This window comes from Prenolepis imparis, unplaced genomic scaffold (genome assembly GCF_030444845.1).
Source record: "Prenolepis imparis isolate NDT839.2.m4 unplaced genomic scaffold, iyPreImpa1.0 SCAF_7, whole genome shotgun sequence".
Classification (NCBI taxonomy): Eukaryota; Metazoa; Arthropoda; class Insecta; order Hymenoptera; family Formicidae; genus Prenolepis; species Prenolepis imparis.
The window spans coordinates 11,106,827-11,133,086 of record NW_028141165.1 but is presented as its reverse complement, the minus strand read 5'-3'; the positions used below and the strand labels follow the sequence as shown (position 1 = coordinate 11,133,086).

General features: G+C 35.3%; 3 protein-coding genes across 9 annotated transcripts in view; 1 reads left to right on the top strand and 2 right to left on the bottom strand.

Moving 5' to 3' along the window:
* Fas3 (fasciclin 3) overlaps positions 1-15,716 on the top strand; it is a 301,339-nt gene extending 285,623 nt beyond the window's left edge. For 2 of the 7 annotated variants that reach the window (XM_083042523.1, XM_083042521.1), the window contains exons 9-12: positions 10,330-10,360; positions 10,610-10,690; positions 13,015-13,189; positions 14,146-15,715. In XM_083042523.1, coding sequence (XP_082898649.1) covers positions 10,330-10,360; positions 10,610-10,690; positions 13,015-13,189; positions 14,146-14,322 — 464 coding nt within the window. In that variant the 3' untranslated portion in view covers positions 14,323-15,715. Of the gene's footprint in view, positions 1-1,051; positions 2,312-10,329; positions 10,361-10,609; positions 10,691-13,014; positions 13,190-14,145 lie in introns of those variants that run through there. The other 5 variants (XM_083042526.1, XM_083042527.1, XM_083042522.1 and 2 more) reach the window with 4 other exon arrangements.
* Prd1 (pleckstrin homology domain-containing protein pruning defect 1) overlaps positions 1-26,260 on the bottom strand; it is a 282,723-nt gene that overhangs the window by 193,898 nt on the left and 62,565 nt on the right. The window lies entirely within an intron of this gene.
* On the bottom strand, positions 16,689-26,057 carry LOC145938203 (uncharacterized). The gene is made up of 5 exons (XM_083041664.1): positions 25,692-26,057; positions 21,835-25,413; positions 21,503-21,607; positions 19,299-21,248; positions 16,689-18,578 (listed from the first exon to the last, which is right to left on the bottom strand). The coding sequence occupies exons 1-5, from the start codon at positions 26,055-26,057 to the stop codon at positions 16,794-16,796; spliced, it is 7,785 nt and encodes a 2,594-aa protein (XP_082897790.1). The 3' UTR covers positions 16,689-16,793.

Here is a 26,260-nt window from a genome sequence, read left to right as displayed (position 1 = left end):
TAATCGATATCAAGAATTACTTTCGCGTGCTTTCTGACATTGCTCATCGCCGCGCGTTTCAATATCTTTTAATTACGATTCAGAATTGCGATTTTTTTTTCGTTTCCTCCGCCCGTCCTTCTTGGACTCTGATCAAGCATGTTTGTCACCTCAGAATCCCTTCGCCGTTGATTTGATATCTTTCAGCGCAGATTAAATGTGTATTCTTTGCTAGCTGCTAATTTTTTAGCGTTGAAAAAAAGCGACATCGTGCTCTCGCTATTATTCGGATTTATCTTGCTTGAATTATGGTGCGACGTTGACTATGCCTGTGAATGTTACGACGATTTCTTTGACATATTCGTTAATTCATACATTTTTTTTTTTTTACATAACGCACGAATGTAAATTGAATGCCTCGTCTCTCTTATATAGTAGCGTGTAGATAATTAGATACAATAATACCTTTTACTCTTCAGATACGCATGTACATTCGCGTACACGATGTTTACACTGTACATTTTCGATATGTTTTCAAAGTACTTGTTAGTAATAACGTAAAACACTCTCAATAACGTGCAGCCGCACCGCAAATTGTTACATTGATCGCGTAATGGATATTAGAACTTATATATAAATAATGTAATCTATGAGGGAATACGAATTAAACATAATAGTCTTTCGCTAAATTAGAGTAACAAACCTCGAATAAATCACTTAAAATTAGAATTCTGAATGCGCGAACTAATTAGAAGATTAACGTGTGAATTTCTCGTTCTACAAATTTTGCTAATAATAATTTAGCTTCACCTTAATATCGACATATTTTTTAGCGAGATACATACATAACTTATATAAAGACAGAAAATCTTCTCGCTTACGAAAGATTTATAAAAAAATATCGCATATATTCATAACAATTCAAACATCAATTGACAACATGCACACGGTATTTGTAATCGGCATTTCGTAATCGTGAATTCGCATTAAAGAAAAAAAATAAAGAGAGAGAAAAAGATAGAATCCACACACGCACATTTGCCTTGACCGATCGTGGCGTTGCTTGTTGCAGCGAGACGTCGCGGCGACGAGGAGACTGCGGGTGACGTCGGTGCCGGAAGCGAGGCGCACATCACGCCCGGTGACGAAGAAGACGAGGATCACGAGGACCCGCGTATCATCGACGAGAAAGTGCCGCAGGGGGGCCAAGAGAATCCGATACACGCGAGCACCGAATACGTGAACGGTCGTGCGGACGTCAAGAAGGACGAGAAGACGGACACGCCCGTTTAAAAAAAAAAGAAAAAAAAGAAAAAAGAAAGAAAGAACAAAAAAGAGAGAAGGAAAGAGACCTTCTCTCTTCTCGCCTCGCTCTTTTCGTCCCTCTACCCTTTCCTTCGATACAGGAAAAACCGAGCTGTCACACTTTTCCGCGCCACGCCGGATTCTTTAGTAGTAACGATCCAAGTTTCTCTCTGTGGTTTCCGTCTTTTTTTTTTGTGAGTAAAGTGCATGGACGTTTCCCGTTAAATGTGTGATCGAAAAGTGATGATCGTAAAGTAAGCGCGCGCGTGCACGATGCGCTATTTATTTCTCATTTTCTCATTTATAGCGTAAGATGAAATATTTTAATCCTCTCGTTTTCTTCACACACATAGTAATCATATGAATTACATGTGTATTAAAAATATTATATAAGAGTGTACGTAAACTCTAGAGAATTTATATAAATTTCTGCAAAACGACTTTGTCATGTAATTGACTTGTTTGAATGTGATTCTCTGAAATGCCTAGTGTAATTGTATAACAATTGTGGAATAGAGAAGAGAAAGAGAAAGGAATTTTAAAAGATTATATATATAAATATAAGAAGAAGAATATATTATATATATAAAATTAAAAGAGATATAAAAGATGTGTATTCCACTGTATCACTGTATTAATAATCATTGGGTACTGCATATAAATATAAAAGTATAAACGTAAAAGTAATTTGAAAACGAGAGGATTAAAAACAGCATACATCACTTATCTCAATAATGCTAAGTTGTTAATATCTAGGTATATTTATTTTAGGAGCTAGAAACAGAAAAATTTTTGGAATTAAAAAAGTTTTCGTAACATGATATTAGATAATGATAAACATGACTAACTTTAAAACATTATTTTTCGATATCATTTAAATTTTTTGATATTTTTTTCTAAGATTTTTAGTATATTTTATCTATTTTTTTTAGAAGAGTCGCTTTTACAAACCGTAAAAGCTATTAGATTAAACATTATTTCAATTCTTATTTTAATTAAATAATTTCGATGATAAGTTTTTTTGTATCTATTAAGGAAATGAAACTTGCCTTCAATATATAAATTTCTTCGTAATTTACGTCGCGCACGTTTCGCTAAATATATCACGCTTAACAAACATTTAAAAAGAATAGTCGCGAAAATATATGTAACGATCATAAAATGCGCGCGCGCCAAATCGATTGACAGCGAGAGTTGTTATCGAAATTTCCTGGAAACGAATTTCTATTTCAATCGCGCGTCGCTCTGACGTTTCCTTTGACGGCAGCTAAATCTTCAAAGCCTTCAAGTACGACCCTAGGTGTTCGCGTCGAGGAAACTCGATTCTCGATCCATCGGTTATCGGCTATGACGCTCCGAATCTCCCTTCATCAATCGCCAATAAGAAAATTATTCGATAGATCCGATTCTTTCTTGATATATAAGTATGTGTAAATAGAATATTAAATCGCGAAACGCGACTTGGAAACGAACTTATACAGGGTGTCCGGTAATAGTCGCATCAACCGTCGTGTGCAGGTAGAGCTAGTTAAACCGAGTAGAAAAGTCCTCTACCATTTTGCGATATTCTCAATAATAAGAGAGATATTAATTAATAAAGATCGGCCAATTCGCGTGACGACGGCGAGAAGAGACAGCCCAGTTTTATGTCGTTACTAAGCATGCGGCGAAAAGAAACAGTATAATGTTACACGGTTGCTAAGCGCGCGATGAAGCGGGGAGGAGCGCTTTACAAAAGACAGTAACTCCATACGAGTAGCGCTAACTCTGGACCCCCGAGTGGGCTGTCTCTTCTCGCCACACGCTTATCATCGCGCGAATTGGCTGATTTTCTTTAATTTATTTCTCTCTTATTATTGAGAATATCGCAAAATGGTAGAGGACTTTTCTACTCGGTTTAACTAGCTCTACCTGCACACGACGGTTGATGCGACTATTACCGGACACCCTGTATAACACTTTGGAGCAACTGATTGATTATGCTGATTTTTCGAAATATTTACGTATTTTTCTATAATTTTAATTTTATTCGCGGATCAGAATTTTCTGACAACTATGTTAATATAATTATTACTCTGATTTATAACAGTATCAAATCTATACTCTTAAGAATTAATTTTTTTAGAAAAATAACGATCTGATGTAAAGATATTAATTTTTTTACGGATCTGTACGAATGTATCGAGATGAGATAGGCGATCGGAAGAATTTCACCGTGATTCTTTCGCCATTGGACACGTGTGGTTTTTATGCCGAACTTAGCGATGATTATAAAGTAGTTATGACAAATTTTGCGGGAGACGTACCATTCCCGAAGAGACGATAGGTATCCTCACGATAACCCGGACAAATCAAATTGTGCAGCCGAAACTTTTTATGTATATTAAAAAAAAACATACACGCACCTATACATACGAGAAGATACGTTTGTTACGCGCGACGAGACATTACGCATGTACGCGTTTATGTTTCTTGAAAGTTGCGAAAATATTCCTTACGTTGCAAGAAACAACGCGTATGTGCGTATCATCAAGGTAAGAAAACACATTCCACAAGATATTTCCTTTTAACATATTAGAAATGTTTTCGTAAACGTGAATCTTTATAAAATGTGTCTATTACACTGTGATCGTGCATCTTTTTTTTTCGTTCTTGTCGTGGAAAATAACGCGTTTTCCGCGTTGATTCTTAAGAGTAATCGAATTTCGAAGTAAAAGTTTTTGTACCCGAACACACATATTTATAGCGATGCGCACTCTCGTTTTAACGACACGAAATTTCTGCCATGTCACGCAACGAAGAATTCTAGATTTTAACGTATATCTTATAGATACGAAACGAGCATACAAGCGAACAATAGAAACGATCGCCAGATGTATTGAGAGAAACGATTTTTATGAAATTTCGAAATCGAAAGTGCGATCGTGTCTTTAACATTATTAGGCAGGACTATTATTATTCCATGCCATTTGTACTGTAACATTTTTACGAATACTATAACATTCCTGACGCGTGTTTTACTTAAATGCATTTAAAAAAGGGAGAATTTTTGTAAGTTATTGTATACACATAGTATAATAAGATCATTGCGTAAGCATACGGAATGTTGCGTAACTTTCGAAACAAGATTGCATAATATTATTTATTTAATTCTAATGCACATTTAAGGAATATATATGTAGACAGTAAAAGCTATCAACTTATATAAAGAGATATATCAAAATAATTATTTCGAAATATATGCATTCAAAATTTCAATTTAAGTTTGATTAAGCAGTCGAAAATTTTTTAATTTTATTACGTCTAATTCTTTGTTTTCCCTCGAGTTACACAACATTCTGTATATAATTATAGCGATTAAACTAACGATGATTATCTGAATATGCGATTTTATAAGATATGAATTCCACTTGGAGAATCTCATTTATGAAACTACATAACAATTGCGTTTTATAAAAGAAGAACAATTTTATATATGACGTTTTAGTGTGTAATATGCGTTAGCACTTGATCGTGAAATGCATGATTAAATCAAGTATACTCGTCAAACCGAGATTTGATATATATTCTTATGATATTCAATAAATTATACTATACGTCACAGTACCATATGTCAATCGGCAGAATTTATGCGTTGTACTTTTTTTATTCTACATGTTTTATATGATATATGTCTATTTATAAGAGCGACACATTTGCGATTATATATGCAATTTTTATAAAAAACAAAAAAAAATATTTCAGTTTCAGTAAATTAAATTTTTTTTTCAACGACACGCTATATTTCATTTGTTGGATGGTGAATGTAATTAACACGTTTGAGATATAAGGGCAACTGAATCATATCTAAGGAATGATACGAGTTTACAAGTACAATTTCGAAAATCAAATTTTCAATACTTCGTCGTATTATTAAAGATGCAAAAGATATCACACAGCGTGAATTATTTGCATCGTATTAAATGTATCGCGCTATGTAGTGCATTAAATATATTTCCCACCCAACACAGAATTATTAGAAACTTGCATCGAGCTTTAAAATGGTAATTTTTCGATAGATTTTTAGTCGGCATTTCTTTTTGCAAAAATTTAAATTATTGTACACAATTAGACGTAGTTTGATAAAATTTTTAAAAACTTTTGATAGATTAAGATTTTGAAATGTAAATTTATAGCAAAATTTCATTTTTTAATTAAGATTAAAACGATTTTATTTAATAGAGAGCTTTATTCTCTCTTACTTGTTAAGAAACACGCTCTTAAGTAAACACGTTTTGCTAAAAAATATTCATTTACACTAGATAGAATAACATTCTTATGTGGTTTGATGTAGATCTTACAGAGAAACATCCTATATGCATTTACTTACACCGGATATACCTTTTACGGCGCATATTAATAATATTGCGAATGAAGAACCATTTAAAGTCAACTTCGTATAAATTCTTATCGTTGCCTTTGACAATAAGTGTTGTTTGTACTTTTGTACACAGAAGACTTTTCTTTAGTTAATCACTAAACATAATTCTAAAAATTTGCTTCATGAGCACACATTATTCACATGACACACACACATACACAGCATGTATGAATCTGAACGTAGGTCTCGTCGGCATCGCGTAAAAATTGAATAAGAACCAAAGGATGGATGTAAAATTCATCGACGATACATTATCGAATTCGGCACGTACGCTCTTTTACTGTTTTTTCCGGATGCATTCGTGTTTTCATTTACAAGAAAAGGGCCGTGCTGAGACCGACGAGATCATCGAGGTTTTCATCGGAGATGGGGGGAGAAAGGACGTGTAGTGACTATTAAGCAGAATTATGATAAAAAAAAAATCGATCGCGATCTGAGCGAATTTCAATGAAGGAGAACGCCGATGCAGCTCGTCGGTCGACGGTCGAATTTCTGCTGCGTGTTGTACATATTAAATATATATATATATATATATAAATATAAAGATAAATATATAAATATATATAAAACGGTACACGAAGAAAAATGGTACCCCATAGATATATATTCTGCGTCGGGAGCACTTGGTTTGCAAGTATTCGTGAATGTCAAGTGAGTGACTCACTTATTCACTTGCACTCCAATTGCTGAATCGACCTGTCGTTATTCATGAACTTTTTTTTATGAAAGATATTATCGAGCGGAAAGAAAATGTGTGAAGTTACTTAAAGCAAGTTGATAAAACTGAAAAAAATGGATGAAAAAAAATGAAATATGTGAGGAAGACATGTAACAGAAAAGTAAGAGAAAAAAAGACGATTAGATATATTGGTATCTTACTTAGAAACTAGAACGATCAATATCTTTTTTTTATGTTACAACTTACATATCCGAACATGAACGATCTCCTTTTATACGACTCCTTTTACAAAACGAAGAAAATTTTACGCGTTCAATTACAAAATTTATTTCTCTACCACGTGTCTTTTCTTCTCGGTTTTGTATTGGAAGTTCGTCCTTTTATTTTTTTTCATTTCTTTTCTAGTTGTACGCATATCTAAATCTGGTGAAAGTTTCTTTCGCTATTTTTCCAACCTTCTTTCGAACATTATTGGAAGCAAAAGAAAGAAAATGTCATAGATAATATATTGATATCGATTGTTCTATTTTCAAGATACTGACATGTGCGGCTAAAAAATTGCCAACTGAAAATTGCCTCCATTTACGAGGTTTGCGCTGTCACAGAGAGGCTATCTCGCATCAGTTTTCAATCCGAATATCGGAGATTCATTAATATACATAATATATATACTATATACATATATAGAAAGAGTATATATACATATATATATGTGTCTAATTTATACATTATATATATATGTAATATATCACGATAATATATATTATGTGCATTATATTCCAGAATATGTTAATATATGTAATAGAGAGAGCCTAAAAACACAGGGAAAGGGGAAATCGCGCGTTTACCTAAACAAAAGAAATAAAGTAGATATGCGGTATCCTCTGCATATTCTTGCGCATCGCGACGATTTTGTTGTAGCGAGCGAATAAGAACAGCACTAGAGCGATCCGAATTTTTTATATACGATATAAGAAATAATATATATATATATATATATATATGTGGATCACATCTGATTTTTAAATGTTTCACAATATTCTATAAGAAATGAGAGAGATCACACACCGTTTCCGGAAGGAAGCTATACAAAGAGAGAATTGACTAAAATAAACGTTTCAATTTCCTGTCTTACAATTAGACTAGGTATATACATGAGATTCTCACGGAGCTATTCTCGGGAAGTAAAACGTACGATTAAATGACCATCGAGATCCACTTTTGAATACTTATCGGAGACTTTTACTAACCGAAAATTACTCTCAGATAAAATCTGCCAAGCATATAGTAACAGTGAATACAATCAGAGGATAATATCAGAAATTAATGTTTAAATTAATGTTTTAAAAATGATATAATATTCTATAGGATTCTACGAATTCTATAGAAACATTTCTTATCTTTCCTGCCGTTTCGATCGTTTTTCATTGGTTTCAAAAATATTTTTCGAGTCTTAAAAAAAGAAGAGAGTAATCAAAATTATAACTGAAACATTTTTTAAACAAAATTTCTTTTACCGTATTTCTTGTATAGATAAAAAAAGTGCTTATATTACTTACAATTAGTCTAGATTCTTTTTCTGCAAGTTTCCGGTTTTAATTCGTCAGTTTTATTAAAAGTAACCGCTGTTACTATACTTAGGGCCATTGTAATAAATATTTCAATGACTTTCACGAGACTAAGCTGGCTGGAACAGATCTAGAAATACATAGCAAGAACAACGTCAAAGATCACTGCCAAAATATAAATCGATATATAAGATTTTTTCTATCTTATTTACGAAATGCCATAAGAGAATACCATGTACATCCTTTATCTTAATCTGTAAGTTATGTACTAACATGTTTCTATTTGATAAGAAGACGATTACCATAATAAGATCTGCGTTTTCTTCAATAATCGATGTTTATAAAGTGCGTGGCAAGTATCGTCGTAGATTGCGATTTATTGCGCTGTTTATTTGACTTAATCCGATTTAACGAGATCGTTAAACACGATTTCTCGTTGTCGTATATATTACGAGATTCATAAAAGAAAAGAAACAAAAAAAATTATATATACGGATGCATTTGCGTACAAAACCTGCCTATACATTCTAATACATTCTTATTAATATTAATGCAGCTACGTAATTGATTTTAATATAATTAGTTAATTGTATAATGTAATTATATCGGTAACGTTTACGACTTATAAAATCTCGATGATCATGCTTGCGAGGATATAATATAATATATATAAATATATATACGGACGTGTAGGAATATACAGATGTGTACGCACGTTCGATCGCATTTTCGTCATTCCCGTGACAACTATAGAGATTGAATGAACATTTGTAAAACTCGTAATATATTAACGAAAAGATAACATACGTTATTAAGGAGCATGATCGTTGGCCATACACAATGGGGTATATATATTATATATTATATGATATAGATATATATTTATGTTAATGTAAGTTTCTATAGAGTAAGATGAGATGAAGAAGCATGCGATGGCGGTGTCGATTCGCCGGATCACGAGATATTATATTATAAATACCTGCAATTGGTGTTCTCTCTCTCTCTCTCTCTCTCTCTCTTTCTCTCTCTTTCTCTCTCCCTTTGAAACATTTTTAGAAGCCACCTAAGTACTGCGTGAAATATCGCGGTTAAGTTACCGAGAAATTGCGTTTGTGCGATATCGTTATCTCGTCATTTTCCGATTAAGGGCCCAATTGAAACGGCGCCGTTGGCGATCGGTTATTTACACCCCGGAAAGATCGCTAAATGTCTAAATTAAGAAAGAAATATAGTTCAAAAACGACGCTATGCACGACAGCGATTATAAAGCGAAACAGCCACGTCGCAAGCGCGCGAGAACGATGACATTTTGTATCTCTACTTGTAGATACAATGCGATAGGCGAGAAATAAATCTAAGAATTCAAATGAATTAATATATAGAGAGCTGTATGTATAATTAACTATAAGTTTATTCGTCGCTATGATATTATACTTAGGTATCGTATGATTTTTGAAATAAAACATTTGTTTTAAATATACAGATAAATGTTGAGAGATGTGTCTCGTCCTGCCATTAATTAAATTTATGGTATTGAGCATTTTTACTTCGTAACTTCGAGATTTTATCGGTTACAGCGATAAAGAATGCAGTTTTTTGAATATAAAAATTGAAATAGCATACAAATTAATTCCTAAGGCGCGATATTATTGCCACTTCTTTCTAACGCTCTATATCTTGCATTCGGTGTGAAAAAGGAGAGATGTGTGTCAGTAGTCGTAATACTATTAATTGAGATAAATCTTAACTTGAAATATATAAACGTAGATAGTATATGGTTGCGGTTGAACTAGAAATGAATGGTGCCATAAATTGACATCATAGGTCAAAGTTTAATGATACAATGTGTCATACATTGTTGACATACTGGCACATTGACTCTTAATTTACAAGATATGATAATTGAGCGCGTGGTTTACTTTTAATATGATATTGTTTCGAACGAGATTTCCAAGTTACGTGTATGTGAAATATTTTTCTTTTCCTTACTGATATTTCTTCGATAAACACTTGAATCACATTAAAGTCATAATGAAAAGCATCATTGTTTTATAAGTCAAATAAAATATTCTGGATTGCTTCAATAAATTGGAACACATTATGACTTAAAAAATATTAACGATTAATTTCAAAAGTATATTTAATTAAAAATATTCGTAAAAGTTTTTTAATTAATCTTAAAATAAATGTAAGAGAAAAAACTTATAGCGATCATATTTCATTGTCACTTTAGTCATTAATTCTTGCACTTTTTGAAAATGAATAGACCTGTCAAAAATATCAATTGTAATCTTACTTTCATTATGAAAGCTTTAGCTTTATTTTAAAACAGCAAAATATTGCCAAATTTAAGCCAAATTTCTCCTTATTACTTTCAGGTCGTTCGACCACCAGGAATCTCGGGGAGTCGTGAGTATACTAAAAAATATATATGATGTATTAATGTATAATACAACCCACATTTTATCGCACTCCCGCTTATAGTATTCTCACACACTTGCACTTGGCGTCATAACTAATACTTCATTTTTCGTAGTTCGCTTTAATTTAATTTAAATCGTGTGACGCGATTCAGAGACGAAGTATAGATCTCTTCGTCGCTTTTCCGTCACTCGACGATTATCGTTCCGTAGATTTTTGCCAAGCATGCATTTTCAGAGACTTCGCGGACCCTGCGACGAGCGTTAGTCTTCTTCGCCTCGAGAAATCGAAAACTGCGGCCGATGTCGTTAGAAAAAGGCAAGCAGCAGCTTTTTTATCTTATTTGTTCGCAATGTCGGATGTGTCCGTCGACGCGCTCGCTTTTCTTACTCGTCGAGACAAAGAAATTGGATTAAATTGCGCGGAAAGCGAACGGCCAACAAAGTATTGTTCGTCATCTGTTTTCTGCACAATTTGATCAAACTGGGAACTTGTTCTCGTCTCGTGGTAAATTTCCGGTAAAAATAAAAATCTCATCTGACAATAGATTAAAATTTATAACTTGTATTAACTCACGATCTCATGTGAGTTAAAACAAAGAAATATGTAAAGATTAATTCACATTTCATTGAAATTATCAATATACATTGCAGAAATAAGTCTCCCTTTTGACATCATAATCTAAAAAGTGTCGAAATCTATTGGCTCTGAGTATGTGTGTACGTAAATCAGTATAAATCCTGACTACTATACACATATTAAGTAGATAAAAGTGACCTAAATTTAAATGGCCTAATTCTCATACGGTTATCAGATAAGATAAATCATAGGGTCAAAACTTTAGCGCTAAATGCTGTGTCATTCACGTGACATGTTTATACAGATCATTGCGATATATAGCAGCCAAATGAAATTTAGCGGTTACTTGATTACTCTGTTCTATATTGTATTTTCTTATTGTACGTTCTACTTTCGTTATCACAATGTCTATTTCTGCTTAACATAGATTCATGAATAGATTTTTGTTCTTATATTGTTTGCGTGCAAAGAAGATCTAAACACGGATTTGCAGTATCTGCCGCTGTATATGAAATTTGCGATGTTTATTTCGCAATATTTGAATAGCGGCAAGGAAAATATAATACGCGTGTGATTTAAGCCGTAATTACGTAATTGCGGTGTAGAACAAGCGCCGCAATTTTTAAAGTTCTCAGTTTACGAGTCAACGCGAGTAAGAAAATACGCAGCTTAGTTGCACATGGCATACATAGATAATCGCTGCTTATGTGCGAATTGCCTCTCATTTCTCCAAACGATTGCATTTATTTTCTATATACGCGATCAACGCGCGTACTTATATTCTGCTTATATAATATTTTTGTCTAATAATTTTAATTAGCGTGAAAAATAGAATGCTTTATTTAGTTCATATGTATGCTTCATCTAGTACTATTTCTCATCGTAATTTATATGCATATATAATTTATATTAATTGCAGCGCTTATTTTATAATATTTGGAAGCAAGATTTTTAAGTGACTATAAGATCTGTATTTATAATCGTTTTTCAAATCTCAAAAGCGTATCAGGTTAGATACTCAGATTTTATGTCTTAAGATATGGACGGTTCAATAATTACATTTTGATTGAAGATCAACTGAAATTTTTAACTAAAATTTTCTCTTGAGTATCTCTACTGAATCGCGATTACGAATGAAATCAAATAGATTTTCAAGATCCATTTATAAACATATCATATCTCAAGACTGGTTTAGCTGAGTTTCTCAGCAGAATCAAGACTATAAATACGGACCTAAATGTTATGCTGAATTAATTGATATATTATGATAATCAATATTTAATTTGCAACATTTTTTGAATAATCCAATCGTATATATTCTTTATATACGATATCAAAAATAACACAAACTATATTATCATATCAATACATTACGCGAAATTTTATAAAAAACTTGCTTAAGAGAGCATGATCTGATGTTATAATTAAATGCAATTCTTGATAAATTAACAAAAAACAAAGATATTGCAACTGATTCTGGTTATTGATGATTTTTTAACGATTTAATTATGAATTTACATTTATATACCATACGTACATGCATATATAAATATATTAAGAAGAAGCAAGTAGAAAAAACCAATGAGAAATAGAAAAAATTTAATTCGCAATTAAAATTTAATTACTGTCGCATTTGACATGAAAAGACAAGTTGTTATAACGCTTTTTTATACGCGTATTACGTATTATACACGCGTATAATTATAAGTGTTTTTTTCACAACATATTTATTAACCTTCGTTGTTCGTTGTTCGTTTCGTTCGTAATCTTCGTCTAAAAAAACTAAAATAATAGATGACATACACACGTATACACACATGTATGCGCGCATAGAAATTGATCAGAAAATAACACACATACATCGAGAATAATAATTGTTCAATACGGAAATCTAAAATTACGGGAAAAATTATTAAATCGTCATTCGATAACATTGAAAAATCAACATCATAAACAATGCATATTACAGCTTGATGTTCGTCATTTTCGTAAAATCAGTATCACGTGATCATGTGTCAACGAGATGTTTTGTATGGGAAAAACAGCTTAATTCTTTTTATTAGAAGCGACACAGAAAGTGCCGGCAGATATTCCCGGTCGGAAGTAGATGGAGCGTCGTCCCGAGGACATCGCAGACCAAGGATCAATTTGTCCAAACTCTTTGGACGTAACAAGGATAAAGTGTCGGGCACCGATACGGACACTATGAAGACTGTCGTCACCGTCGACGACGAAAAGGTAAGTTCTGTCGGTTTTTAGTGAATATAAGAGTTATTAATTCTTGTTTTCATTATTACTATTATATATTTTTTTCCCCAGTAGATCCGAATGTGTTTATTGTCGATATAACGTATAACGTATTTATATAATTAAATGACCATTCTGAAATCGGTAATATGCTTACGATAATATAAATTGGAAAAAAATTTTACTCTCTTAAATGGCATCAGTGTATTATCACTGACAAGCAGTAGTTTCAATTATAAATATAGTATTATAATGAAAAAGTGAAATTTCATTGAAAAGAATCAGCGGTAGCGGATTTTTCAAAGAAATCTGATTGTCATATTCAATACGTGAAACATAAGACGCAAGAACAAAGTATATTTTCACGGAAGATTAGTAAAATATTCGCTTGATATGTTGTCACTACTTTAATTAATGCCATTTTCACTGATTCAGTTTAAACTCAGATTGCATGAAATTACGTATTTACGTAATAAGATAAAGCACTTTCGCAGAAATTTTCGACAAATAATTAATAATAATAATCAACATACTAAAAATTAAATTAGGAGAGGACTAAACCTTTTTTACAAAATTTCAAAAAAGAAGTTTGCGTCAATCGAAGAATACATAATTAAATAAGATAATTAAATTGATGGAAAAAAGATACGAAAAGTTTATAACTTTTTGCATTTTATGAATTTAAATGCAATAGTCTTGAATTATTCATCTAATTGTTGCAATAAATGCGACGAATTATCGACGATTTTACTATTTATAATTTTTTTACATTAGAATATAGAAAAGGTGACGGTGTCGAATTTGTTATATTACAGGATCTATTTTTTTATGGAATAATAATGTTTTATAATGTATTATAATATTATCGTAAGATAATGAAAATGCTAATTAAAATTGAGATATATTTATTGGCCCTCATATTCGTATCTGAAAAAAACACGATGTAGCTTCAGGTCGCTGAAGAAAGCAGGACGAATCCTGCGACGGGTGAAGGTGGGATAGTTTACGCGGAGTTGGATCTCACACAACAAAGTGCTACATCCCGGCGACTTAACGAGGATAAAACGGAATATGCCGAGATCTTGTACACGAAACCGGAAACGGAAGAAACGACCGACAAATAATTGCGCCTCCGCGAAAGCGTTTATTATATAGACTATAGACGATCGCGCGTTCTCACGAGTTTTAGAAATTTTTTTTCCGAGTAAAAAAAATCTAGCGCGACTTTACTATGAGCAAACGAAAAACGAAATGGACATACAAGATTCGGAGTAAAAATTAAAGCGACAAACAATTCGTTTCAAGGTGTAACCTTATATCGTTATTGATCGTTCGCGTTTATCGCGATTATTCTCATATACGAAAGTGGACACGTTCCTCGTTAATCAAAGCACCACAATTTATGTGTCCGCGATTTACGTGTGATAATTTGTTGTATGGTAGATAATGTTATGGTACAATCGCGCGCACGGTGTTCCGTCTCCGTCCTTCAACGTACGTGTTGCACAATTGGTGATTATTGAATTCGGGAGCAAGGAGAGACACGGCAGCATCTTGCTGAACATGCAAAAAAATATGCGTTGCGGCGCGCAAATTACTCTAAGTATATAACATGTCTCAAAATACAAGCGGCATATATAGTTATTTCTTCCTGAGAAATGCTGATTTGCATTCGAGAATTCCTTCTTTGATGAGAATTTTGTGGAAGATATGATCTTAACCATCGTGTTGCCGGATAAGCTTTTTTTCATTGAGCTAAAGAGATTTGTTGTATGTGTTGTCATATTAATGTGCATATTTTTCAGATTATTTTTAATGAAAATATATATCTTTTCTTTCCCTCTATGAATTTCTTTTTTTTTTAACACGTATATGTGACTATTTCGACATTGTGCTAAGCATTGCGTTAAACGTACTTAAGTATTAACATTAATTAATGTTATTGTCCATTTGAATAATACATGAGCGTAATAATAATAATAATGAATATTGTGCAAGTCATGCGCTTAAAAGTTGTTTGGACAATTTAAATTTGAAAAATTAATCTTATTTAAGTCTTGAGACTATGGCGAATAAAAAAATTAACATATTTTTGAAACATTCAAGCAATACCAAATAAAACTACAGAAATTACTTTTAAGCGAGGCTATCGTTTTTGTATATTGTAAAGTCCAATATGCTTAAAAATTATATATTTAGATTATACAGGGTGTTTTAGAAATAGGTAGCTAAACTTTACGAGCATATTCTACTATGCTCTTAAAATTTGACCATCTATTTCTGAAACATGCTATATAATCTCATTATAGAAGAATACAAGATAAATGTTTATTAATAACTATGTAAGATTTATATATTACGATCCGTTTAATAATTGCATTTTTAAGTAATTTTTAGGTGTGGTATATATACATATATATATTTTTTTTAAATATTAAAAGCTTAATTTACGGTAAACTAATCATTTAACAGCGATACAAACTTATTAGACATAAGTCAATCATTTATTCGTTTGATTAGTTCGATTAAATATTTTTCACCGTCCAATACTAATAAATTTAGTTACTTTTTTGTACACTTATTTTGATAAATAACTAAATAAAAAATAATATATATATATATATGAATAAATTATTTATAGATAACATTTATTAAACCTATGTATCTGTTCCTGATTTCCTAAATCCTTAAAGTTCTATCAATTTCAATTTTAATTCGTAGACAAGATTTGCAATATACAAATAACAAGAATTTGATTATTGATAAAAATGCTATTAAAAATAATTATATAGAAATTCTAGATAAAATCATGATACGCGTTAAATTAAAAACATTGGTGTACAAAAATTTAGCAATTCATATAGTGAATATATAAAGCCGCCAATTTATTCTTTTTAATCATTAATTATTTAAGTTTTTTATTTGATTAAATCCATTCTATACAATTAATTTTAATTCTGAAAAAATATGATAAACATAACTAAACTTTTAAAATTATATTATATATTTTTTTATCTAAAATTATTATCTAAAAATTATAAAAATGTTAAAAATGATATATGCAAAGATTTTATAAAAAGATTTATATAAAATAAATTTATCTTTCTTAATCTCGGATTTATAATTTATTTGAATAAATCTCTAATATACATCCTTGAAAATTATTCAATCAACATCGATATATGAATAATTTATAAATTGTACACATACGTATTGTGCAATTATAATATTACGTAATATGTATAGGTAATATAATTATTGCAAATGAGGGTATCATATATGTAATTTAAGCAACAATAAATAGCTAATAATATCACAGTTATTGAAAATGTGTTCTTGATTAATTTTTTTATAAAGTTATTAAGTTTTTTTCTCGGAATTAAAGTGTTTTTCATGAGATAAGAATGTCAATTGATTTCTAGACATTGATGGATTTGTGCAATGTCATCATATAAAATCGCAATTATTTTGCTCTCCATACGTCAGAATTTCAAAGAAAAACATTTAATATCTACCTATGCTTGTAATCGACCTCCAGGAAGATCGCATCTCTCTCTCTCTCTGTAAATGTCCAATGATTACTCCTATTCAACGTTCAGTAAATTTCCGTAGCATCGGTTGTCGCTTCGCTTAATTCACTATATGTTTCCGGAATATTCTCGGCTCCGTTTTTATCTTGAATAGCACCGATTGGAGAATTAACGGATCTCTTATTTTTCGGAAGACGATGACGATAACTCTTGTAAATATTTCGAGACATTTCTGCAACGCGTTCATTGAAATCCACGCGGCTTTGTTCACGAAGGAAATTACGCTCGCTAGCACACTCGAGCGATTCTATTCCAGGTGGAGGAGCATCGCTGGCAAAATCCATCGGTCTCGGATAATTATCACATCCGGTAATTAAATCCGTGATAGAAATTGGCGAACGACGCGACTGGAATAGCTCAGTCGCGGAATCTACGCAGTCCGCCGAGCCACGTTTCATCCCTCGAGGATCCGCGGGTGGTTTGGGTCGTTTTAGAGGACGCGCTTGGCCGAGATTTAAACGCCACTTGGTGCTTATGAACGTGCTGTTTGCGTTTTCAGGATTCAACGCAAGCTCCCTATGATTCTGCAGCTGGGAACCTTCCGGTCGGAGATCTCCGCTTACACCATCAACGAGATACCGTCGATATCGCAGGTAAGAATCTACATCAGGTACCGTAACCGCTCCGGGAATAGGCGTACTGAAATCTTCGATTTTTCCTGGACCCTTCCGTAACGATCTCGGCAGGATCTTCCTTCTAGAAGTATAGAGTTCAGAATCAGCGTCGAAGTCTTCTCGATGGAACGCAAGCTTCAACGGCGTAATGCGAACGCCGAGTCGCTGATTAGTATTGAGCATCTTCGTGATCGCGTATATCAGTACGTTCACGTTTTTGCAGCGTAAAACGTAGATCGCGTTGCGATCCCTCGCGAACAAGGGCGGACCGATCCAGCAAGGGTCGGCGACATAATAAGCGTCCTTGGCAGCTAACACGGCCAGGGTGATCTCGTTGCATTCAATAATGACGTTGCGTGCTTCCTCGAAGGCTAATTTCAACGCGCCGGTTAACGTCAACCTGTTTCGATCGCCGTACAGAATCCCGCACACACTCGTGCCGAAATCCACGGTCCACAAGTGCGGGAATACCCTGAGGGTAGTTCTCAGGCCGAACCTGTTTACAGACTTCGAGTATCTTCGCGCCGCGCTCTTTAGGCTCTCCGTATAGTACGAATCGCCGCAGATGACGGCTGAGTCCAGGATGGCGGGGGCCCATCTGGAGGGATGACAAAGATGTTGCATGGCCAGGATGGCCACGCATATAGCGGCGCGATTTTTCCCGGCCCGTTCGCCAAAATGACAATCGTAAGCGCCGATCGTACCCCAAACGGAATAAATTAGATCGGTAATCTCGACCGCGTAATTGTTCCAAAATCGTCGATCCAACTGCGACGGATCTGAATTATAGCCGTCTTTCGCTTTTTTACGCGTTCGCATAATCGAATGCGTGAAATTCCAATGATAGTCGAGATACATCCACATCGGGTCTTCCTGGAACTTTTCATACGGCGGCGTATCGATGGAACTCACGTGAATTCTGTGAAGGTAGAATCCGGTTGTACCTTCGTACTGATTGAAGCACATATGCTTCGTCATTTGACATATGGAGGAGAAGATGCACAGACAGGCGTTGCCATTGGCGAAAATCTTTTTGCCTCCTGTGTCGCATTGATACGGATCGAGGTAGTAATAGCAGTTGGTCGATCTCGAGTACCAAAAGCCGTAACAGCAGTTCGTGAAATGCAATATACCGCTTGTGTGCATTTTGAAATGACGTTTCAAATGTCTTTTCACCTAAATCGATATAAGATAAGCGATAAAAGAAATCTTAAAAATTAGAATTGCTTATTTAAAATGCTAAAACATCTTTATATGAGATCGAAAAGAATTTTAAATACACACATTTAAATAGATGTCAATATTATAATAAATGAATATGTATAAAAAATATGATAATTAAATAAATTGCAATATTATAATAAATAAATATGTATAAAAAATATGATAATTAAAAAAGATGTACATTTTTTTCAATATTGTATGGTAAAAGAAAACAAGAATATAGAAGAGGAAATAAAAAGAAAAATATTTGAAAAATCTCATAAAATAAAAATAGAAATATATGATAAAAGACATATATATATATTTTTTGTTTATATTTAATATATATATATATTTTTTTTTTCTTTTACCTTATATTTCTATTTTTATTATAGGAAACTTCTTAAATAATTTTTTATCTTTATTTTCTCTTCTATATCTTTTCCTGTCTTTCTTTTTACTGTACAATATTGATTTAAAAAATGTAAATATTTAATTATTTTTTTATACATATTTGTTTATTATACTATTGCAATTTTTTTTCTCTCTTTTTATAAATATTTAATATTAATTATATATATAATAAACATTAAATATGAAAAGAAAATTAAGATTTCCAATCATGCTAAACGATAGAAATGAGAAGAAACTGAAAGGATGATTTTTTCTCTCTTTTATGTCTTTGACGCTCACTTGAATATAAAAATCATTTCCGCCGGTCCGAGGATTCGTCGTCAACGTGACCAATGGCGATGCGCAGTCTCGGAAGTCAAACAACCTGTTCATCAGCGGGACATTTCGCAATATATGTTCCGCGTGAAATTTCGGCTCAACGAATCCTCTGTACAAACTCTCCGCCACTTCGAGAATCCTGTCGATCATACCCGGAAGTGGAGACTGAACGATGTCCCGCTTAATCGCGACAGCCAACAACGCGACGAAGTAGCAGCGTTTTGTTCGCGGCTCTAACAAGCTATTTCGATCGCGTAGAGCCACTGTTCCGAGCACGAAGATTGGTTTCGGAGTCAGATCGATTGGTCTGAAGATCGCTTCAAGATCGCGAGATTCCGGTGATTTTTTCCGGTGAATCTCTGGCAAGGTTGGTGCCACCGGCTCATGAAGACCGCGAATGTCGCTGCAATCTGGAGCTGTTTTACGCGCGTAAGATACAGTAACCACTCTCACGGCGAATCCCGTTTCCTGCGGCGCGTCGATTATCTTAACGACCAGTTTGAGAAACTCGTTTATGTTGCTGGATACGATCATCCTCAAGCACTTCGTCCCTGTGACTGTCCACCAGGCGAAGTAATTTCTGCCGCATTCCATGACGCCCACGTGAGCGTGGTGACAAACGATTATTGCTCCGGTGTAGATCCTTGTCTCGAATATCCTCTCCATGGTCATCGCCAGATTCCAGCCCTCCGTAGTGTACAGCCTCCCGTAGTGCAGCGGCGCGAATACGGCGCGAAACGCATAATTCGCTATCTCGAATTCCGACAGCAAGCCGTCAGTCATATCGCTCATAGAAGTGTCTTCGCTCGCTAACACGCTGTCAAGGGCGTAATCCACGCTGGCTTCGAGCAAGCCGTCGACGGTGCGCTCCGACCAGGACACGGGATCGTGGATCAACGACCACGCTATGATGCAGAGATCGATAGGAATCGCGAGGGACGTATAGTTTCGAAATATTCTCTCGGATAGTTTCGCTCGTTCTATCATCGTTTCTTCGAGACCGTCGTCTGGTGTCTTCGATGGCTTCTTTTCAAACGGCATCAGAGTAGGCGTTGTAATGTCGTTCTCCAAAACGATTGCTTCCAACATCGAAGCTTCGTGACATCGCATCGGCGTGAAACCGGGGATCGTGATGTCACGATCTGGATCCAATTCTGGATCCGAAGTGACCCACTCGGCTAACTCGATCAGAGATATCTCCGACGGGGCTGGCGGCGTCGCCGCATCTCGCTTTTCTTCGCTTTTCATCGACTCTTGGATAGTTAGTTTTGCGCGACGTTCGATGCCTTTTCTTCGTTTCCGTTTGCATCTCTTCATCTTCATGTGAGCGACAGACACGGTATAAAAACGGAAAGGTTTTATCACAGTCTCGCCGGCGTTCTCTTTAATTCTATCGAGCATAGACTTTAAATCGCGGAATCTTAGAAGACAACAGTAACCCTCCTCACTAGCGCGTCCCTTCTCGTCGCAAGGATAAGGGTCGAAGAGATAATATCTATTATCTGCCGTCCAAAATGCATAAGCACAATTTATCAGCACCAGTATGCCGGTTCGATTCTTTTCTAAAAATTTCTCTACGCTCGTATCAAGCTCGTTGGATATTGAACTCTTGGGATCGGGAATGATTTCTTTCAGAATCACGTTAAAATTCGCGTCGAGAATGTTCACGTTATAAAACGTCCTAAATTCCTTGTATCGCAATCTGCCCACGTGTTGATCGATTTTACCAGCGAGGAGAATTAATTCATCCAGAGTGCTTCCGCAAAAGCGATCCGTGTCTAGCACAATTTTTGCCAAAATACACAATACAGCCGCGATGTAACATGGTTTGAAATGAGAAGATTCAATTCGCGCACGATCCATTAAACTCGAATTGCCTCGTATTATCTCGATGTTTGCATCTTCCACAACCTTGAATATAATATTTGTGAGGCAAATTGCGTATTAAATTACTTGTTTATCAAGTTTTTAATTATGCTAGAGAGAGAGAGGAAAACGAATATCAATACATATATCGATACATAATATAATTATATTGTGGCATTAAACGTTTACGCGCCTTATTTTGTTTATACATTACATGATGTAATAACATGAACTATTATATATATATATTACTAATACTCTCTATCTTTGTGTTATATAATAAAATATAATGAAATTACTTTAAAGCCGACAGCTTCCGATGATCGGTCTACTTTCTTATCTGAGCTAATTATTGTCTTTTTTATGTCATCCACCTTTTTACCCTGAGCTTTTTCTTCTAGTGACTAAATATAAGAAAATTTCTATTAAAAGGAGCTCTTTCATATATAAATAAATAAAGAGATTTATACTTTGTATAAGATTTTTACTTTCGTTATATCTATTCATTAAATCAGTTTTAATCTTTATCTCATTTCGATCTCATTGAATAATAGTCAGATAATAGAAAGATTATAAATAATGCGTAAAAAAATTGGATAGAAATATATATATGTATATAGAATATGCTCACCTGTAAATCAGGATTAAAATTAGGAAATATCATCTTGAATATAAATTTTTCCACATCGGAGAGATTCTTCTTGATCATAAACGTTTCTTTCTCAGTCTTCGATATGCTCTTTCGCTTCTGTTCATCGGGACATGTCAGATGTTTTATCGTTAAAACTGGAGTTTTAATTATCGGTCCGAGTGGTATCAGTTCTGATCTTGCACCGGAAGATACTATCGTTAATTTTGCTAACGTCATGTCTCTCTTCTTGTCCTTTAATTTTTCTCGTTCAAGATATTTTTCATTAAGTGCATTATCGATGTCTTCGTCCTGGATATAACTCTCGTCGATTGCTCTAAGAGGCATCATACGGATCGGCGGTAATCTCGAATACAAATACTTTCCGAAAGATAGCTTGATCATTTTAGAAGGTTTCGCGTCTCGAGGCACTGATATAATCGCGACTGATGCAGGTGCCACGTAATTGGTGGGGAAACCATTCTTTTCCTTGACCTCTAATCTCGAGTCGATCGAGAATCTCGATACTAGAGAGGGAATCGATCTATTCGCCCGTTTCGCTTCTAGCAAAACATAAAGCGTCTTTCGCGGCGGCATCACGTACGGCGGCGGATGATTGTACTTCATCTTTTCCATCACTACCTCTTCGTGCAGGCCATTGAGCTCTTCTTCGATCGGTTCTTGGATTTTTACCGTCGAAGTCAAGAGTGCCAGATTTAGACGGTAAGGTGCATCAGGCTGCGCGAATTCTTCGATTTCTAGCAAGGGATCTACAAGAGGTTTCTTCGGTACTTCCAGTTTTTTTGCTGCTTCATCTTCTTCCTCTTCCTCTTCTTCCTCTTCCTCTTCCTCTTCTTCCTCTTCTTCCTCTTCTTCCTCTTCTTCCATCTCTTCTTCTTCTTCCTCTTCATCGCCTACAGGTTTCTCTAACGCTTCTGTGATATCTGGTTTCACCTCTTCGAGTTTCAATAAATCATCATCTGTGATCGGCAGAAATTTTGTACGAAACTTGTCGATCGTCTGCTCGTCCGGCATCATGATTTCCACGGGAGACGTATACTTTCCCGGTTGTATCGCGTCCAGAGTCACGAAATGAAGCGAGAATAAGGGATCGTTGTATTCCAAAACACCGTGAAGAAGATCGATCAGCTCGTTGAGACTGTCCGTTACAGCGAAGGAGGCCGGATGATCTCGAAGACGCCATCCCTCCGAATCACTGCCGTAAGGATTAAACATAAAGAATTTTCCATCCTCCTTCCAAATGGCGTACATCAATCTCTTGTTTTCCAATACCGCTTCAGGGTATCGTTCGAAATAATGCTCGAGAGCCTCTGCGAGATTTGCCAACGGATTCGTGTCGCCATCGATGACATTTGTCTTTGTTCTGAAAATAGCGTCGTATTCAGCTAGCTTCAATCTAGGCGGTAAGAAAGAGATGTCCAAATGACTCGGAGCACGTGCTACTTTCCGAACTTCTTCCTCTTCCTCTTCTTCCTCTTCTTCTTCTTCCTCTTCTTCGACCTCTTCTTCTTCCTCTTCTTTTTCTTCCTCTTCTTCTTCTTCTTCCTCTTCTTCTTTCATTACTCTTGCTTCTTTTATCTCCGGTCGGCCTTGTTCGATCCACGTTATAACCTGCTCGTAAGTTTTGTTGCTCACATCAACGATTTGATCCACGTCTATATTTCGCCAGCTCGTCGGATCTTTCAATCTTCTGTAGGCCAGAGCAGTCAAAGCGGCTATTAATCCTTGCCTGCCACGTGATTGCGGACGAAAGCTATCGCTCAGACAATTCTTAGTACCACAAAGTAACAGACGATGAACATTTATCATTCTATATCCCGTAATAAATTTTAGTGAAGGTTCCTTTCTTGTATCGTCGGCCGTTTCTATTTTTTCGACGTCTTCTTCTTCTTTTATGCGTCCTACCTGCATTTCTTTGTCGCCTTCTTCTTCTTCTTCTTTTATATTTTCTTCTTCCTCCGCCTCCTCTTCCTCCTCTTTTTCTTCTATATCCTGTTCTTCTTCATCTACTTTCTTTTTTTCCTCTTGCGCAAGTATGAAAGTTATCGGTTCGTCATCCGCCATTGTATATTGGTCCACGTATTGCATAATTTCCGGAAATTGAGTAGATATTTCCATGGACTTACGCGAATCTGGTCGCACGCGGGGTGTCGTGTCGATCACTTTTTCCATCGTATCCGTCGGTGCCGGAGGTAACGGGGCCAGCGGCCTACGGTTCGTACCTCTCTCTCGATAAATTACTCTCTCGAGTGGTCCGCCCGGCGTTACTCCAGTCTTCACGTACAGCACTGTTATTCCATGTATCAGGAAAGGATCCTTGTCCTTATTACCGGTATTCTCCAGCACGATCTCCACTACCTCGTTCACGGTGCTATTCATGGTAACGCATGCAACGCCTTTAAATATATCATCCGTCGTGTGTTCTCTGCTATGATCCTGAATATGACTGATCCTGAAGCCTTCGTCGTCGCACGCGAATGGATCGAGAAAGTAATACGCATCGCCGTCCTTCCAGATCGCGTAGAAGATCTTCTTGATTTCAAGTATTCCGAGCTCTCGTGTTTCGAAGAACTCGCGTATACCACTGTCGATAGCGCTCTTGTTCTTTTGCGCGCGACCCGGTATCACATTCGTGTCTACCTTTATCTTGGCAGAGTATACCCCGAGAATAACGTCGCTCATCAGGTCCTCTAACCGGAGCTCAAATTCCTCGTCGAGCTTCTTCTCAAGAATCCTGACCAGATCGACTAGATAGATATTGGACTGATTGATGATCAGGTCAAGCAAAGCGGTCGTCCATTTGTTTGCGTTAATTAGCCGCGAGTATATCAGTGCCGCCACGGCTATAATCAGGTACCCTTTATCTCGCAGAGCTATCGGTATGGCTGGATGCGTGAGATGATAGGATCCTTGCACCACGGCTCGGTGCTTTTGGCGAATTTTGTAACCGCTCGGTCTTCTCTGCAGCTTCCCGCGCGTCTTCTCTTGCGCGAGATCATCCGGAGAGATGGACTCGATTGCGCCAACAGTTACAGCGTAGAGTACGAAAAGTTCGTTTTGTACGTTGCTCTTTTCAAGGATAATGAATAGCACTCCCATCAGATCCTTCACGAGAAACAGTTTGGTCGAACCGCTGACTTCTTCGGCAACCGGCTCACCATTATCTTTTCGCGCTTGACCGTCAAATATATTGTAATACTTCGAATCTCGCCATATAGCTACATCGAGTACTGGTGACGTTAGGATCCCGGCATCGTATCGCTCGAAAAATAATTCTAATGCCTTCGCCAAATGAAGCTCCGTTGGATCGCTCGAACGAAATTTTCCGACATACTCCGGCTCCTCGATCTTGATTCTTATATTAAACTTCTTCTGAACGAGAAGATTCCTCTTCAAGTCGAGAATGGTCATTGTTCGACGATCGCCGGTGTTCACATCTTTGTAAGATTCACAGTAAAAAGTGTCGCCGTCTTCGATGATCTGATCGATCACCGCCTCGTTCCAACAACGTGATTTATGAATCGCGGCTGTGGCGAAAGCTGCAATCGCTATAGCGCCACCCTGTTATTAGAGCTATGAAATAAGAAGCTGCAAAGCGATGTTTAATAATATATTTTTTAAAAATTATTTTAATTATGTAATTAAATTATTATTTTAATTAATACAATATTTAATTAATTTATATTTAAAAAAACACACACATGGAAAATTAATATGAAAGAGCTCCGCAAGTAAAACTTGACAATTTAGGAATCATGGTTTTAATAGAAGAAACATTAAGAAAGATATTCTCTTAAAATAAAGTCTTCAACATCGAGGCTCACGATAATGACGATTACCTGATAACCTCTAGATAACGGCGAGAACAGTGGCATATTTAAATGAATTAGGCCAGAACGGATGCCATACTTTACGCAAAGAGGTAATTCCGGCCTAATTTCGGTAAGGGAGTACGTATCATGCGGTAAATCAAAAATATCGTTCATATAACGATATTCTTCCTCCAATTCTTCATCAAATTCATCACTGCTTGGCACGTTATCCTCGGCCATTTCAACATCTTTTGTAATTTCTCCGATGGCATTGACAGTCTCAGTCGAAACTATCTTATCGCATTCGGCAAGCTGCCTCATTTTTTCTCTGAATAATTGTGTCTTTCGTCTTTCTAGATCGAGAGCTACTTCCTCCTTACGACGCGGATCCATTTTTTATGTTATGTATTTTTCAATGATAAATCTTTAAGAAATATTATTATTTGAACATTTTTAACGGCATCGTTTTACACTTTTATTAAAAGAAGGAGAGTTTTAAATAATCGTGTTACGAGATAACCTAACAGTAACCTAACAGTAACATAAAAACAACGAGTAATATGCAAAAAAGAAACATGTTAATTGGTCATAATCAA

What these genes read in the sequence shown, in the direction of transcription:
- LOC145938203 (XM_083041664.1), bottom strand. Translation starts at nt 26,057, where the DNA reads ATGGATCCGCGTCGTAAGGAGGAAGTAGCTCTCGATCTAGAAAGACGA. An exon ending in ATTTTAATCCTGATTTACAG is followed by an intron (nt 21,608 to 21,834) that starts GTGAGCATATTC and finishes TCTTATATTTAG; the next exon opens with TCACTAGAAGAAAAAGCTCA. An exon ending in GAAATGATTTTTATATTCAA is followed by an intron (nt 18,579 to 19,298) that starts GTGAGCGTCAAA and finishes ATATCGATTTAG; the next exon opens with GTGAAAAGACATTTGAAACG.